We start from the raw sequence: 18,638 nt of genomic DNA, 5'->3' as shown, positions 1-18,638 counted from the left end.
AAAATGATGTGTGCCGCCAAATCAACTATCCATGGCCGCTTCTTGCTTACCAATCATTAGTCTTGTGTCATTCAAGTGCTCACACGGTAGCGTATATACATACTCAAATTCGATGTGTGATAAATAAAAGCCTAACACATAAAATATATAGTGAAATTCATTTATTAAATATATGAATTTTATATATTTATATTTTTTATTTATAACAAATTAAATTTAGATAATAAATTTTCATACACATAAGGGTGAGCAGTATTTAGTTTGAATTGAATAAACTAAACTGAATCACTTTAATTCGATAATTTGAGTTTAGTTTGATTTTGAATTTTAAAAATTTTGGTTATTTCGGTTCGATAGTTTTGAAGAAAAAAAATTAGTTAAACTGAATTGAATTGCTTTATTAATTTTTAAATTACTTTATTTTTATAGAAAATTCATGTATTATATATATTTTTACATATATAAATTGTTTAATTTTATTAATTAATGGTTATTAGTTTTAAATCAAGGTTAAAATCAACCCAAATGACTTGAAAATCAAGTATAAATAAAAAATCCATCAAAGCTCAAAAATTGATCGGTTTGAATCTAATCGAACCGAATTGAATCAGAGCAATTCGATTTAATTTTGTATGCATTTGATTTGATTTGATTTTTAAAATATAATAACTTAATTAATTCAATTTTGATAATTCAGTTCGATTTGAATCGAATTCTCAATCCTACATATATATTGCTTTATCTTTATTTTTTTTTAGTTATTTGTGTTTGTATTTATTGATTTTTAAATTGCTTTATTTTTATAAAAAAATTATGCATTATATGTGTTTTTATATATATAAATTATTTAATTTTATTGAGCAATGGTTATTAATTTCAAATCAAAGTCAAAATTATACTAAATGACTTAAAAATCAAGTATAAATAAAAAATTCATCAAAGCCTAAAAATGAATCAATTTGAGCTGAATCTAACTGAATTAGAGCAGTTTGGTTTAATTTGGTATGCATCCGATTAGATTTGAATCGAATTCTCAATCCTACACATATATATTCCTTTATCTTTATTTTTTTAGTTATTTGTGTTTGTATTTATGTGACGTAAAATGATTCACATAATTATTTATCTCAATTAATTTGAGATTAAAAATTAATTATTGTTATATATATATACACATTTCTATTTGTGGAAGTTGTTTCCACAATGTATGCATGGGATAACTTCCCTTTAAAAGTTACCATTTTCACAAAACCATGCACCCATCATGGGTAGATCCAACAATTCCACAATATGTGCATGTGTTAACTTTCCTTTAAAAGCAATCATTTTCACATAGCCACCTACCATGGGTGTATTCATCTTCCAACATGGAGTCCTATATATTTGGCTTAATTTCATGCAATCATGGTCTCATAGTCATCATTTATACTCCTTTCTTGGAAGAAAAACCCATCCCTCTCTTTCCCTCTCCCAGACATGGAGGATTCAAGAGAGCCGCTTCTCTCTCAAAGAGAGGACCAACACCACAACCATCACCATGAGGATCTAGACCGTCTACACTCACTTCCCATATCAACAACAAGCACTTATTCCTTCGTCCCCGATGCCGATGACATCCCTCCTATCAACGGCATCCGTGATTTCTTCAGAGAATTCTACAAGGAGTCCAAAAAACTCTGGTACCTGGCCGGCCCTGCCATCTTTACCACCGTTTGCCAGTACTCCCTCGGCGCTATCACTCAAGTCTTCTCCGGTCAAGTTGGCACCCTGGCCCTCGCTGCCGTCTCCGTTGAGAACACTGTCATCGCCGGCTTTTCCTACGGCGTCATGGTATATGACTACGTATATATTTATTAAAACAAAGTCAATACTATTGAGTCAAAGCTGATTAGTACACATATAATACCATATCTGCTTATCAAAAAATACCATATCTGCTGTGTTCATTGATTTTCGTATATATATATATATATATATATATATATATATATATAGATAGATAGATATGTTTTGGGTTACAATAAATTGATATTGCTGATGATTTATACGTGGTAATAAACAGCTTGGAATGGGAAGTGCACTCGAAACGCTATGTGGGCAAGCATTTGGAGCAGGGCAGCTTGATATGCTAGGAATCTATTTGCAAAGATCATGGATCATTCTTGGTACTACAGCCTCACTTCTCTCATTGCTGTATATCTTCGCCGCACAACTTTTGAAGCTGATTGGGCAAACAGCAGCCATATCAAAGGCAGCTGGGATATTCTCAATCTGGATGATACCACAGTTATTCGCTTACGCCATGAACTTCCCTATGGCAAAATTCTTGCAGGCTCAAAGCAAGATCATGGTCATGGCCTTGATCGCAGCTGCAGCCTTGGTTTTGCATACATTTTTTAGCTGGCTTTTGATGCTAGATTTGGGATGGGGATTGGTTGGAGCAGCGGTGGTGTTAAATGCTTCTTGGTGGTTCATTGAATTGGCTCAGTTTTTATATATTATTAGTGGAACTTGTGGGCGAGCTTGGAATGGATTTTCATGCAAGGCCTTTCAAAACTTGTGGGGTTTTGTTCGCTTGTCTCTTGCATCTGCTGTTATGCTTTGGTAAGTTATTGCTCTCCATTTTTTTTCTACTATAACTTTATTATTATTATTATTTGTTTTATGAGGATATTGCATGTTGAAGAATCAAAATTGAACACGCAGTGGACTGGTTGTTGAGTCACTTAATTAAGGTCTGTTGAGGAAGAAACCAAAGGAGCTGAAATTTACAATTTCATCTTGAGATAAGCTAAATCTTCTTCTTGGCTTCATGTGTGATTGTCATGTAGTATTATTATATCTCAGGTCTCCAAAAAAAAGCTTTATCCCCCACTCTCTAATTAATTAATTTCTGATTGCACACTCTCTAATGGGACACATAACACATGAGAAGATTTTTCCTGTTTAATTATTAATATTTTTTAATCTGAATTAAAAAATATAAAAAAAAATTTAAAATTTTATCTTAAGCACGATTCCAACTTGTCTGTACGCGTAGCTCATCGATGCATTTTCAGATTTTGTCACAGATCTGAAGAATAATGTAGTTTAATTTGGTGGCTGAACAAACAAAACAAACAAATAAATAAATGCATAAAATTAAATTAAAAATAAGTATAATTCAATTCAAATAGAAAAAATAAACAAATTGATTTAACTTAAAATTTTAATTTAATATTTTTATAAGTTTATTTGATTAATTATTGTTAGATTTATTCCAAAAAATTAATAAAATTAAACTGAATTAAATAATTTATTTTTTAATTTATCATTATTAAAATTTTAAATTAGAGTTTATTATTACTTAAAAAATAATCGAACAAATTTAATTTTATATATTTTAATTAAAATTTTTTTTAAAAATTTATTTTTATTAATAATTTATATTTTAAAAGTTTAATAATTTCATAAAAATATTTCAATTTTATTTTATATAAAATAAAAATATAAAAATTAATAATTATTATTATAAAAAATATATTTTATATTTAATTAAATATTTATATAAATGAAATTCGAGTAACAAATATCTAAAAAGTAAAATTTAAACTTAAATTTCAAATCAAACCCTCCTTAAATCTGATTATACACTATCCAAATTTATTTTATTAAAGTTCAATCAAATTAAATATCCGCAAAAATCTGAGCAGTTGTAATTCCTATTTGACATGAGTATAAAATAAGCTCAAAAGAACTCAAGGTGAAGTCTAAAATAATAAATCAAATCAAATTAAATTAAATTGATTTGATTCAATTTAAATTAATTTTCTTTCTAATTCAAATCAATTCAATTTAATATATATATAATTTTTCAAACCAAGCCAAATCAATTATTCAATGCTAACCTCTAAATCAAATAAATATGTTAATAATTAATGTTGTTGTCAATTAATATTGGTTAGCTTAAAAAAGTATGCATAAAAGATTTGCTTAAGTTATAATAATTATATTTAAAATCTTTGTGAGCGGCTGCAGCTTAGAAGTTTGGTATTTTGTGGCATTGATACTCTTTGCTGGATACTTAAAGAACGCAGAGGTTTCAGTGGATGCCTTGTCCATATGGTGAGTATATATTCCTTTAATTATTATTATTATTATTATTATTATTATTATTATTATTATTATTATTATTATTATATTTGTTTTTAATGCTGGATTTTGCTTAATTCAGTAATTGACTATGCCTATACGACATCCTCTGTTTTTTAAAAATATATAATTTATTAAGCTTATATTATTATAATTTGGGTTTTCGGATTCCCACAGTATATGTATATTTTCTGCTAAATGTATTTAAATATTTATATATTTAAATATTAAATTATTTTTACTGTGCACTACAGAAACTATAAATTATAAATAAAATAAAATAAATACACAAAATAATAATATTTACGTGATTCACCCTCTGAATACAAATAAAAAAGATTTTTAATTTATGTATCATGAATTGTTAAATTGCAGCATCAACATTTTGGGCTGGATGGCCATGGTAGCTTTTGGAATGAATGCAGCTATAAGGTTTGTTACTGCTGTATTTATATAAGTTGAAATGAAGAGTTACCAATTTCATTAATCATAGTGTGTTGATATGCATGCAGTGTAAGAGTATCAAATGAACTAGGCGCAGGTCATCCAAGAACAGCAAAATTTTCAGTAGTAGTGGCTGTTATATCATCCCTCATGATTGCTGCCATTCTTGCTCTCATTCTCATCCTCACAAGAAATAAATATCCATCTTTTTTTTCCACGGATTCTCAAGTTAAAGAACTTGTCAACGATCTAACACCAGTCCTTGCTCTCTGCATCGTCATTAACAATATTCAGCCTGTTCTCTCTGGTAATCAAAAATTTCACCATCTACATATATAGATAGCAATTTCCATAGTTTTTGCCTTGTGATTCTCTGTTTTTTTAATCTGATTCAACCAAGATTTGACTTCAAAATTTCATAGTTTTTCTTTTTTTTTTTTTTTTTTTCGGTCATTTAAGGTGTGGCTATTGGAGCAGGATGGCAAGCAATTGTGGCTTATGTGAACATAGCTTGTTACTATGTGTTTGGGATTCCTCTGGGTCTTATAATGGGTTATAAACTTGATATGGGTGTTCGTGTAAGTCTTTTCTTCTTTATGCTCAAGCCCTTTGATAATTATGATAATTATTTGGTTATAATAGAGCAGATTAATTACGTAGATAAAACTAATTAATTATTATCATAATGGGCCAGAGGGAAATTATTAGAGAACTAATAATTTTTGATTTTGGGCCAGGGGATTTGGTATGGAATGTTGTCAGGGACTGTAGTACAGACTGTTGCCCTTTTCTTCATGGTCTATAGAACAAATTGGAACAAAGAGGTAACCTTCCACATATTATGGGTTTTTTTTTTGTCTACATAATTTAATTCAGGTAGTAGAAATATCTGCATACAACATTCAATTGTTAAAAAAGAAAATTAAATTTTTGTGTGAATTGCAGGCTTCTATTGCTGAAAGTAGGATAAAGAGATGGAGAGGACACGATTAAAGATTCAGAAGCGAAAAACAATGAAAAAATAACCTTGTCCTGAAGGTGAATGGAAATGAGCATGGATTGTGATTCTTTGAAGGAAAAGCAATGATTTATCAATAATTTCCTAGGGAAAATATCTACTTCTCATCAGAAAGCTTTTCATTTTTGTTTAGAAGAAGGTCAGGATATTGAAACCCCAAGACTTATGCTTACAATTATCTAGAGGTGTACTAATATGTAGACCTTGCCATGGCCAGTTTAATCCGAAATCGAAATTGATTAAAATTGCATTGATGATCTTAAAATTGGATAAAAAACGGTTAATTCAGTTACGGTGTATAACATTCAATTAAGTAATTTTAATTTCTTAGTATTAATTAGAGTTTGAATTCAAAATCCTACAATCTTGAAATGTTGAAATCAATCTTGAAAGTCGAACTTTTTCAATTAATATGTAATTGTGAAACAAAAATAATTTCATGTTAATAAAAGTAAGCAAATTTAAAGAAAGAAATTAATTAGACAACTTTTAATGGTGGGGTTATCATCTCCAATCAACAATAAGAGTCAGCTTCTGGTAAGTCATACATGCACAATGGTGACAATCATGTTTTGGCTATAGAATGATAACTAACAAGAAGGGTATTGATGCATACATTTTGCATAATCATTGAGGTTTAATTTCATAGCCATTTTATTTGATTATTAGTCATTTTTAGCTAATTTCATTAGTTAATTAGTTAGTTTTTCATAATTGTCAATTTTGGATTAATTTGTAATTTTTACTTTGTTTTGTGGGAAAAATGGTGTTTTTGAAGAACTGAAGAGAATTTTGCCATTGAGGAGTGTCTTCTACAGCCAAAGATGTCAAAAACAAGTTTTCAAGCTGAAATATGCATTGACCAAATTGTGCATAACTTGCCGCATAAGCTATGCAGATTTGCATAAGGAGAAAGATCACTGTTCCAGAACCAGTGAAGCGCATAAGGGATCGCATAACTTATGCGATCCACTTATCTGATCCCATAAAGAGTTCATTAATGAGCTGGCAGAAGATTCCCTTAATGTATTCCTCCTAGAACATACTATTTTAGGGCTCCATGTCAGAAAAATGCTATATATAGTCTCATTTTCCCATTTTAGAGGGGGACAAGGAGCAAAGAAGAAAAGGAGAGGGGCTGAGCAGAATTTGAAGAGCCATCTTCACCTTCCACACCATTTTTCAACTAAGATTTGCAGATTTCTTTCTTTCTTTACACTTTTCTACATTTCTAGTGTTTAATTTCTTACTTCTTAGCTTAGATTAAAGCTTTATTTCCATTTAAACTCATCATATCTTGTAAGCATTATGGATAGTGAGTAGTTTACTTTTGATTCTGGAGTAAGGGATGTAATATTTTAGTTATTTTTGTGGATTTGAACTGGGTTAGTCCCAATTTAATGAATTTATGAGGTTTAATCCATTTCTTGTGTGCTTATTCACATGCTTAATGAAGGGCCCCATTAAGTTATGTTCTTAATCCTTGGTTGAAGCACCGAAAGGAGAAAACCAAGTGATAGTTAATCAAGAAATTGGACTTAATTAACTTAGATCTAGAAATAGACTAAGGGTTAAGAGGGTTTTAATAGATTGATTAAAGAACCTAATGGGTCTTGGTTAATTTTAACTCCACGAAAGTAGGATTAAGTTAATTAAGGCACTCTTTGTCTCACTCGAAAGAGTTTTCAAAGGATTTTAGAATTAATCTCCTTTAAACCCATAAATTTCATGGATTGGGCTAGCTAGGGAAAATCCCAAAATAGCTTGAATATGAAATCCGAACTCCTAATCGCCTTTTTATCATTGTTAATTTCTAATCGAATTTAATTACTTGCCATTTTGAATATTGCCATATTTGAATTTGCTTTATTTTAATTTGATGCAAATTTAGTTAAATCATTACATAGTTGAATAGATTATTAATTTTGCATATATAGATTTCATACTCCAATACCCATCAATTTATTACTTTAATTTCAAAAATAGTCCAAATTAGTTAGCATTTTTATATCAAAAATTCAATCATTAACACAACTCCTCGTGGGAACGATATCTTTCTATATTACTTGTACGACCCGTGCACTTGCGGTTGGGCCACATCAAGTTTTTGGCGCCGTTCTTGGAGTTGTTTGCTTAAGATTGAATTCTTGATTATTTTAGTTGTTTTTTAGTTTTATCTCTGTTATCTTTTCATTTTGTGTTTGTTTGTTCTTTTTCAGGTACTCTTAATCTTTTATGAGAAGAGCTAGAAGCACAAGTAATACATCCTTATTATTCAACCACAAATTGAGAAATTTTGTAAGGCCAACAAGAAAGAAACCAGAAAAGAAAAGAAGCCTTGATAGAAACTGAATTAGAAGCGGACATGGTGATGAAAGAATTAGAATTGGTGTTGGTAATGCTGGAAATGGTCAAAATAATGAAAATGCAGCCCATGGTGAAGAAGTTGTTAATGCTAACGTGCCTAGGGGAAGTATGATGGATCATGCTTTTCCACGTTTTGATGACTTGAGAGAGAGCATAGCAAGACCAAGGATTGATGCAAATAGTTACAAGATGGATTTTGGAGTCATTCAAATGATTGAATTCTCAATTTGGGGTCATCCTTCGAAAATCCACACACACATCTGAAGAAGTTTGCTATGATTTGTGACATGCAAAAACAACCTGGAGTATCTGATGATGCAGCAAGGCTAAAATTGTTTCCATTCTCTTTGAAAGATAGAGCATTGGATTGGCTTGATTCTTTACCTCACAACTCAATTACAAATTGGGAGCGACTCAACGATGCATTTCTTGCCCAATACTTTCCACTGAAAAACTCAAGAGTTGAGGAATCAAATGATTGCTTTTAGACCAAGAGAAGATGAGACTCTTTATGAGTCATGGATGAGATGGAAGGAGTTGGAGAGACAATGTCCACATCATGCCATTCCCAAATGGATGATAAACCAGAATTTTTACACAAACGTTACTCCTGCTATCAGAGGGATCATTGATGCTCAAACTGGAGGGGAATTCATCATTAAGCATGAAGATGAAGCTTATGAGTTATTAGAGAAAATAGCAAAGAGCAGTCATCTATGGAGTAATCCAAGAGGGTCAACTCCAACTCAAAAAAGGCAAGTTGCTGAAATGTATGAGCTTGATCCATTCAACATGATCAATGCCAAATTTGATGCACTCACTAATTTCCTTGCTAAGAAAATGGAGGATTTAAGTATGCTAGTCAGTTCATCATCATGCTCTGGAAGTTCTCAACAAGTTACTTATGCAGAAGGAACAATGAGCTGTGGAGTAGATTATCCTTCATATGCTTGGAGGAATCATCCCAATTTTTCATGGGAGAATCAGCAAAATCAAGCTTGAACTCAGAACTTTCCATCACAACAACAAGAGCATCAATACCAACAACCTAGGCAACCACCACCTAGTTTTCAGCAAAAGAATGCAAATACTGCACCTTTACCAAGACAGCAAGAACAAAGTTCCACCACAGAGGCTTTATTACAACAAATTCTTGCTAATCAAATTAAGCGTGATGAAGAGTTGAGAGAGATGAAAGCAAGGCTGGAACAAATGCAAACACACAATAGGATCTTTGGAAAATCAGTTGCACAACAAGCATGCTCATCAAGTACCAATTCTATGGGGAAACTTCCTAGTCAAACAGAATATCGATGGGAGCTATGTGATGACATCACTTTGAGTAGTGGTAAAATAGTGCATAATGAGAAGAGTGAAAAAGTTGAAAAGAGAGAAAATGAGGAAGATTTTGAGGGAGATGAAAAACAAAAGAGTGAAAAAGGGAGTGCAAGAAAAGGTAAAGAGGAGGTTGGAGAGAAAGAAGAGAAATATATACCTCCAGAGCCTTACAAGCCACGACTTCCCTTTCCACAGATTTCAAAAGCCAAGCTTGATAAGCAATTTGGGAAGTTCTTAGAGGTTTTGAAGAAGCTATATATAAATGTGCCCTTTATCGATGCTCTTTCCCAAATGCCTTCTTATGCTAAGTTTTGAAAGAAATTCTCTCAAACAAAAGAAGACTTGAAGATTATGAGATCAGAGCCTTAACTGAGGAATGCAGTGCTATCCTCCAAAGGAAACTTCCTCCAAAGCTCAAGGATCCAGGGAGTTTTTCAATTCCATGCCACATTGGGGAATCATGTTCTGTAAAAGCTTTATGTGATTTAGGGGCTAGTGTTAGCCTTATGTCCCTCTCCATTTATGAGAAGCTCAATATGGGAGATCTTAAGCCAACCCACATTTCTCTTCAGTTAGCTGACAGATCAATTAAGTATCCTGAAGGGATTTTGGAGAATGTGCCTCTGAAGGTTGGGAAATTCTATATACCTGTTGACTTTGTCATCTTGGACATGGAAGAGGATTCTCATATGCCAATCATTTTGGGGAGGCCTTTCCTGGCTACAGCTGGTGCTTTGATTGACGTGAAAGGTGAAAAGCTTACTCTTAGAATCGGAGAGGATCAGTTAGTCTTCAATATTGGCAATGATAAGAAGAAGCAACATGAAGATGTAGACTCTTGTTTGAGAATTGATATAGTTGATGAGTTAGTAAAAGAGCACTTTAGAAAGAGCTATCCGAAGGCTTCTCTTGAAAGTTGTCTTATCCATGAAGGGAGTATCAATGATGAAAATCCAAAAGAGGCTGCATTTGCACAAGATTTGAATAGTAATCCACCTTGTCCTATGGCACCAATCTTTCAAGTTGAGCAAGTGGAGAAAAGTGAAGTAAAGCAACCATCTCTCAAAGAAAAAGATGCACCAAAGGTTGTCAAGAAAGAAATGGTCGGATTTTTAGACAAAGCAACAAGGATCTTCTCATGTGATGGAAAGAAAATGAAGTATAGATTCATTGAAGCACCTATTGGAAACAGAGGCAACAAATTCCAATTTCAGCCACCATGAAACATGAAAAGAGTCTAGCTAAGGACTATAAATTAGCGCTCTTGGGAGGCATCCCAAGTTCTTTTATTTTGCTTTTGCTGATTTACTTTTATTTTCATTGCTTTTGTTTTATCTTAAATCTCCCCAAATTCAATTTTTGACATTATTAAATCTTGTCCCTTGTAGATGTATATCAATAAAGAAAGGCTGGTGAACTATTGGGAGCTGCAATCTGGTTATTGCAGAGGAAAAATGCAATCTGCAGAAAAGGAAAAGTCTGCAGCAGATAGATTCTGTCCTTGAGCTGCAATCTGGTTTATGCAGAGAGGAAGAAGAAATTCTGCAGCAAAGAGGGTGTTTGCAGCAGATGGCTTGTGTTTTTGGTGAGGTTGGGTGTGAGACTTTTAAGTATGTGTGATTTTAATCTTAATATGGTGGTAAGTGAGTCATTTTTGCAGTTTTGAGCTTCTTTGGGTTGTAGGATTCAAGGTAAAAATGCTGCATTTTCTTGGCAAAACTTGGAGACTTCATTTCATCATTTGTGGTTAGATGCAACTTCATGCAAATTTTATGGAGTTTTATGTGCTAAATGTTGATTTGCAGAATTTGTCTTAAAATGGCATAGTTCTCAAAGGTCTTTTATGTAGGATCCATTTTTACATGCTTGTGTGATGCCTTTTTGATATACTTTGTATATATTGATGTGTTTTTGGTGAAACTTCTCATGGTTTATGCTTCATGGAATTATATTTCCTCATTCTAGGGTATTTTTCACACTTGCAATCCATGTTCTATTGCATTCTTGATCTTGCTAACTTGTGCATAAGCAACTGCATAGCTTATGCAATCCTGCATAACCACAATTCTTGCCATTTTCCACCTTTATTGCAAGTGCATAAGGAGAGTGCATAGCTTATGCACTTCTGCATAACCTCATTTTGTCAAATTTCATATCTGTCAAAACTTGCATAAGGTGAGTGCATGACTTATGCACATTTGCACAACTTCAAATTCTGCATTTTCTCTCTCTGCCGAAGTCTGCATAAGCAGAGTGCATAATCTATGCACTTCTGCATAACCAAAAACTCTGAATTTCCAATTCTGCCGAGGGGTGCATAAGCAGAGTGCATAACCTATGCACTTCTGCATGACCAGAAACCCAGAAAAATCAAACTTGCCGAGGGGTGCATAAGGAAGGTGCATAAGTTATGCACTTCCGCATAACCAAGAACTCCAAAAATTCAAACTTGCCGAGGGGTGCATAAGCAGAGTGCATAACCTATGCACATCTGCATGACCACCAACCCAAAATTCCAAAAATTGCCGAACAGTGCATGAGCAGAGTGCATAACCTATGCACTTCTGCATGACCCGATTTTCTGAACAACCACTTCTGCCGAGAGATGCATAAGGGGAGTGCATAACTTATGCACTCCCGCATAACTTCGCTCCTCAAAATGCACTCCCGCATAACTTCGCTCCTCAAAATTTCAAGGGTCACCGAAACTTGCATAAGGAGAGTGCATAACTTATGCACTTCCGCATGACCAAAAAAAAAAAAAGAAAAAAAAAAAATTTTGCAAATATTTTACGTAGCCTATGCAACCCTTATTGCCACTCATGCAGAACCGCACGGCTTATGCACCCTACTTATGCACATGTTCTGGAAAAGTTAAAACCTGCTGAGACTTGCATAAGGAGAGTGCATAACTTATGCACTTCCGCATGACCAAAAAAAAAAAAAAAAAAAAATTTGCAAATATTTTACATAGCCTATGCAACCCTTATTGCCACTCATGCAGAATCATGCTTTATGCACCCTACTTATGCACATGTTTTGGACAACACTTTACTCTGCATAACCTGTACAGCCTCTTATGCATCACCATTATTCCTTGAATTCTCATCTACTCTATACCAGGTAACTCTTTCCTTTTGCTCTTAAATTTCACAATTCCTGGTAATTTCTCTTTACTTTGAATTTTGATAATGCACTACTTGAGACATTGAGGACAATGTCTAATTTTGAGTTTGGGGGTGCACATTCATTTTGATTTTTGCTTCATTTTTTTTACATTTTGAGTATAGGAACATCTCATCCCATTTCATTTACATATATTGTAAATATTTTACATATACATCCATACATACATATACATAACACATTTACACACACATTATACATCACTTAGAAATTATACACTTTGCACACAAATAGACTTCTTCCATTTAGTTAATGCATTGCTCATTTTTAGGAATCATGCATCATGCATTAAATTCTTTTGCCAAATCCCTTGAGTATTGAAAAGTTGCCTATGAGAGTGATTTGACTTACCTTTAGTTGGGTTTGTGGATTGAAAGTTTCCTAAGAGGTGCAAAGTTTTGAAGTGTTATCCCTTGCCTATATCTTCTTAGCCAAAAAGCCACCCAACTAGTCATTTGGAGATGGAAGTGTTTAGAGGGAGTTATTGGATATAAGGTAGTCAAATGATGTCTTACCAATCCTAGAACAAATTTTCTAAACCTTTCAAGGCGAAATACCAGCTTGTACTTGAAAAGAGAGATGATTAGGCATTCTTTGATTTAAACCTTCTCATTTTAAACCTTTGGCCCTTTTTCCTAATTAAAATTGACCTTTGAAAACCCCTTTGAGCCTTTTTATCCTTAATTTTTCTTGAAATCCTTATTGCTACCTAGCCAATGAACCAAACACTCCAACCCTTTTCATGAGAATAATATTGAATGTTAGGTACACTTTCTAAAAAAAAATAAAAATAAAAATTAAAAAAATATATATATACAATAAAAGGGAGAAGAAGTGCTTGTCATCTTGTACAAGTGCTACTATATGTGCTTTTCACTATTGTCATTCAAATTGAAAGAAATCCACTCAAAGTATTAAAAGGAATGAGTTTGGGGGTGGCAATTTTAGGGACAATCATAAAAAAGAAAATGCAAGATACAAGTTTAAAGTATCAAAATGTCCCTCCATTTTTATGTGTTTTGCTAGCACTTGACAATTCTCATTGTGTACTTCTCTCCTCCATATATACAAAAAAAAAAGAAAAAAAAAAAGAAAAAAATTATAATAAAATAAGAAGTGTACCTTATGTTGTTAAGATTTGAAATATTCTCATGCTTTGAATCCTTTTTACCCATTCTTCTTCTTAGCCTCATTTTGAACCCCATGGCCCCATTACATCCCTAAAAAGACATTTGATCTCTTGATAGTATTTGCTACATTAGTGGAGATAAGAGTAGGAAATTTGCCTATGGGATTGAAAAATTATCCATTCATTCATTTAATTCCATAATTCTATATAGAGACACTTTGACTATTGATTGTTCTAGAATTCCTTTTGAGCATGACTCTCTCTCTTTTGATTGGTTGGTTTGGGGATTTTGAATGATAATTGACTTGATGGCTAAGCGGTGAAAGCTTGGATAAGCATTAGATTCTTTGCATTTTGAAGGATGGGTATATGGATTGTTAGTATGGCTAAAGGTGTGTTTAGTTACTTTAATAGGTAATTTTCATAGCTCTTTGGATAAGGCACCCCTAAAAATTTTGCATTACATTTTAAAGTTTGCTTGAGGACAAGCAAAAGCTTGAGTTTGGGGGTATTTGATGCATACATTTTGCATAATCATTGAGGTTTAATTTCATAGCCATTTTATTTGATTATTAGTCATTTTTAGCTAATTTCATTAGTTAATTAGTTAGTTTTTCATAATTGTCGATTTTGGATTAATTTGTAATTTTTACTTTGTTTTGTGGGAAAAATGGTGTTTTTGAAGGACTGAAGAGAATTTTGCCATTGAGGAGTGTCTTCTACAGCCAAAGATGTCAAAAACAAGTTTTCAAGCTGAAATATGCATTGACCAAATTGTGCATAACTTGCCGCATAAGCTATGCAGATTTGCATAAGGAGAAAGATCACTGTTCCAGAACCAGTAAAATCGCATAAGGGATCATAACTTATGCGATCCACTTATCTGATCCATAAGAGTTCATTAATGAGCTGGCAGAAGATTCCCTTAATGTATTCCTCCTAGAACATACTATTTTAGGGCTCCATGTCAGAAAAATGCTATATATAGTCTCATTTTCCCATTTTAGAGGGGGACAAGGAGCAAAGAAGAAAAGGAGAGGGGCTGAGCAGAATTTGAAGAGCCATCTTCACCTTCCACACCATTTTTCAACTAAGATTTGCAGATTTCTTTCTTTCTTTACACTTTTCTACATTTCTAGTGTTTAATTTCTTACTTCTTAGCTTAGATTAAAGCTTTATTTCCATTTAAACTCATCATATCTTGTAAGCATTATGGATAGTGAGTAGTTTACTTTTGATTCTGGAGTAAGGGATGTAATATTTTAGTTATTTTTGTGGATTTGAACTGGGTTAGTCCCAATTTAATGAATTTATGAGGTTTAATCCATTTCTTGTGTGCTTATTCACATGCTTAATGAAGGGCCCCATTAAGTTATGTTCTTAATCCTTGGTTGAAGCACCGAAAGGAGAAAACCAAGTGATAGTTAATCAAGAAATTGGACTTAATTAACTTAGATCTAGAAATAGACTAAGGGTTAAGAGGGTTTTAATAGATTGATTAAAGAACCTAATGGGTCTTGGTTAATTTTAACTCCACGAAAGTAGGATTAAGTTAATTAAGGCACTCTTTGTCTCACTCGAAAGAGTTTCCAAAGGATTTTAGAATTAATCTCCTTTAAACCCATAAATTTCATGGATTGGGCTAGCTAGGGAAAATCCCAAAATAGCTTGAATATGAAATCCCGAACTCCGGAATCGCCTTTTTATCATTGTTAATTTCTAATCGAATTTAATTACTTGCCATTTTGAATATTGCCATATTTGAATTTGCTTTATTTTAATTTGATGCAAATTTAGTTAAATCATTACATAGTTGAATAGATTATTAATTTTGCATATATAGATTTCATACTCCAATACCCATCAATTTATTACTTTAATTTCAAAAATAGTCCAAATTAGTTAGCATTTTTTATATCAAAAATTCAATCATTAACACAACTCCTCGTGGGAACGATATCTTTTCTATATTACTTGTACGACCCGTGCACTTGCGGTTGGGCCACATCAGGTATATATATAGGATATAGGTAGCCGTCCTCTCCATATCCACGGCTCCATCCCATATAAGCAAAGGTGAATTTAAGATGAGCACGTCTACATTTTTATCCTCGCTTTATAATTATAGTTTAGTTTTGTTAAAGTTGAATTTCTATAATCATAGTAATCCCTCCACTCTTTGCCATACACATCTTTATTCCTCTTTTCCCTCCACTTCAAATTTAAAACCCCATTAAGCATCGAAAATGCATAGGGATGATTATTGGTGGCCGCTTCAAAAAGAGTTCTAAAGGAAAAAAGAAAAGTAGATATGAAAGACAGAGAGAAAAAGAGAGGAAATGAGAGTTCCATATTTGTTTAGTTTATTAGTTCTTTACTAATCTTAACAACAATATTATGCTACTTTTAACTATCCAATTTTAGTTAACAGAAAGTTATTAATTTATTAATTACTTTGTAAATAGAATAAAAACTCATCTCTTCAATGTCTTGAGAGTGTTTGATTTAATTTATAAAAAAATTAACTTATAAATAGTGCTTATAAGCTAATTTGAGTTTATAATCATTAAAAGTTATATATTATTTAAAATGCTTATGAATGATTAGTAAGCAGTTGATGTGTTTGGTAAAAGATAATTTACAAGTACATTTATTATTATAGATTAAATGAGGATAATATATTGAAATACTTGGTCAAATTAACTTATAAGTATTAAAATGAAAAGTTAATTACTCTAGCAGGACGGAACTGCATTTGTGTTGGAGGAGCCATGGCCTCCCCAAAGGTTTTTAAAATTAAAATTTTGCCTATAAAATTTAGTATTTTCTTAAAAAAATTATTGTTTCCCCCCCCCCCCCCCCCCCCAAAAAACTTTTAAAATTTAAAATTTTACTTATAAATTTTAGTATTTTTTTTAAATTACTATTTGCCTTTCCAATATTTTTATTTTTGTTTTAACCTTTGTATTTTCATTATTTTTTTATATTATCTTATTTTGATCTCGTAATATTTTATATTTTTATTTTAATTCTTATATTTTATCAAGATTTTATTTAGTTTCTTTTTAATATTAAATTTTGGCTCTCCAATCTTGAATTTTTAGCCCTTGACCCCAGCTTATTTTTTTCAGCTTATAAGCTTATATAATGTTCTAAACAAATAGGTAAGCTTAATTTTGATCAAATCAGCTTGTAAATTATGACAAACACTCTCTTTGCTTGAATCTTTATTATAGTTACTAGTTTGCTCATGGTATCAGAGCAACAACTTGCCTAAGATCTGTTGAAGATCCTACTTCTTCTTCATTTGCTTTTGTTCTCTGGAATCTATAATTGATTTGCGAAGGCTGAGGTTATGGAGGAAAGGGAACCACAGAGAATTCGTGGGAGTGAGAGCTCAGATTTGGACAAATGGAGATCAGAACTTTAATGGAGATCCCATGTTGGTGCATAGCTCGATCGGACAATCCTTTCATGTAGAGGTGATAATGAAATATTAGCTAAAGATTGGAGAATGACCAAAGAATTAAAGCAGTTGATCTATAAATCAAACTCAAAATTAATAAATAAATAAATAAAAATAATGGTGACCAGTTGCCTTGTGGAGCAAGGTAGCTGATTCTTCACTTTAAATGGTTCCAAATTACTAACCACTTGAGAAAATTATTCCATTTCACAATTGGCATGAAGCTTATTTTTAAAATTCTTTAATTGACAAATGCAGTCCACTACATATATTGACGGGAATGTCTTTATTTAATATATTTTTTAAAATTATTTCTCAAATTATTATGTTAAGTCCAACAAATTAAAAAAAGTAGTTTTCAATAAATCTCGTCGAAGAGAAGATTTTTAGTGCAAATGAGACGATTTGAAGGCCTTCTTTTTGGTCTAATCATTTTGATCAAATATTAAAAAAATATATATATTAATGATATTATTTTGAATTATTATTTATTAAGTTAAATATTAAAATTAATAATTCATATTTTAATTGAACAAGTAATCCCAAATTTAATTTTAAAATAACACAAATTTTTTATATTATTTTTTAAAATAATTTTATTGTTCATAAATCAATGTTTAAAGAGTTTTATATTAACAAATTTAAGTTAATGAATAGTTTAAAGTTGATGAATAATCTATAAAATTTACCTAAAAAATTGAAAATTCATTAAATTTCTAATGCAAGTGAATAATATAATTTATATATTTATTAATCATACATACGTTAAACTAATATATAATGTATATGAATTTTAAATTTGATTCTTTTATTTTGATTATCAGTTTGTTTACATTTATTATATATCATTGGCACATGAACATCTTTTCAATTTATTATTGGACTTTTTGGAGTTGAAATAATATATATATATATATATATATATATATATATATATATATATATATATATATATTTTTTTTTTTTTTTTTTTTTTTTTGCGCCCATGTAGGTAGCTACCTACGTATTTGCTTACTTACTTATAAGTTATTTGATGTATGTGTAACACATATGCTTCAAAAAATTAGTATGAATAAAGAGGTAAACTTTTAAATAAATATTAATACCCTTAATTTTTTTTATATTATTTATAATATTATAAGTTCTCAATCTAAACTTACAACATGACTATTAATTAAAAAAAAAATCTTGAATAGCTTATAAAGGAAAATAAAAATTTATCCAATAATAAAGAAAAATAAAAATTATAGTTAAAATAATATAGTACTTTTTTTGTTTGAAATCAATGAAAAATTCGAGGTGAAATGACTGTTTTTTATAATTTTTGAGAATTTATTTATAGATATATTAGTAGTACTTTTTAATGTAAATAGGAAAATATTTAATTGTTAAAAAATATATAAAATAATAAAAGGACAATATTTTATTAAATTTAATCTACATAAAAATATTTTTCTCACTTATGAAAAATAATTATTATTATTATTATTATTATTTGAAAAAAATAAAAAAAATACACATCTAATGCGCATATTTTAAAATATAAATAACGAAAAACT

The 18,638-nt window shown here is 31.2% G+C and overlaps 1 protein-coding gene and 1 non-coding gene across 3 annotated transcripts in view; one reads left to right on the top strand and one right to left on the bottom strand.

The window, feature by feature from the left end:
- Window positions 1–1,400: 1,400 nt before the first annotated feature.
- Window positions 1,401–18,638, top strand: part of LOC131168918 (protein DETOXIFICATION 29-like) — a 32,646-nt gene continuing 15,408 nt past the window's right edge. The window contains exons 1-8 of one of the 2 annotated variants that reach the window (XM_058149686.1): window positions 1,401–1,830; window positions 2,063–2,604; window positions 4,018–4,104; window positions 4,507–4,563; window positions 4,644–4,882; window positions 5,035–5,153; window positions 5,313–5,399; window positions 5,521–5,601. In XM_058149686.1, coding sequence (XP_058005669.1) covers window positions 1,477–1,830; window positions 2,063–2,604; window positions 4,018–4,104; window positions 4,507–4,563; window positions 4,644–4,882; window positions 5,035–5,153; window positions 5,313–5,399; window positions 5,521–5,568 — 1,533 coding nt within the window. In that variant the 5' untranslated portion in view covers window positions 1,401–1,476 and the 3' untranslated portion in view covers window positions 5,569–5,601. The remainder of the gene's footprint in view (window positions 1,831–2,062; window positions 2,605–4,017; window positions 4,105–4,506; window positions 4,564–4,643; window positions 4,883–5,034; window positions 5,154–5,312; window positions 5,400–5,520; window positions 5,602–18,638) is intronic. The other variant, XM_058149687.1, reaches the window with a different exon arrangement.
- On the bottom strand, window positions 8,419–8,526 carry LOC131181846 (small nucleolar RNA R71). The gene has a single exon (XR_009150322.1). It is a non-coding gene; the product is annotated as a small nucleolar RNA R71 (small nucleolar RNA).

The sequence above is a fragment of the Hevea brasiliensis genome, chromosome 7, assembly GCF_030052815.1.
Source record: "Hevea brasiliensis isolate MT/VB/25A 57/8 chromosome 7, ASM3005281v1, whole genome shotgun sequence".
NCBI lineage: Eukaryota > Viridiplantae > Streptophyta > Magnoliopsida > Malpighiales > Euphorbiaceae > Hevea > Hevea brasiliensis.
Note: the sequence above shows the minus strand (reverse complement) of the source record. Positions and strands in the feature narration are given on the sequence as shown.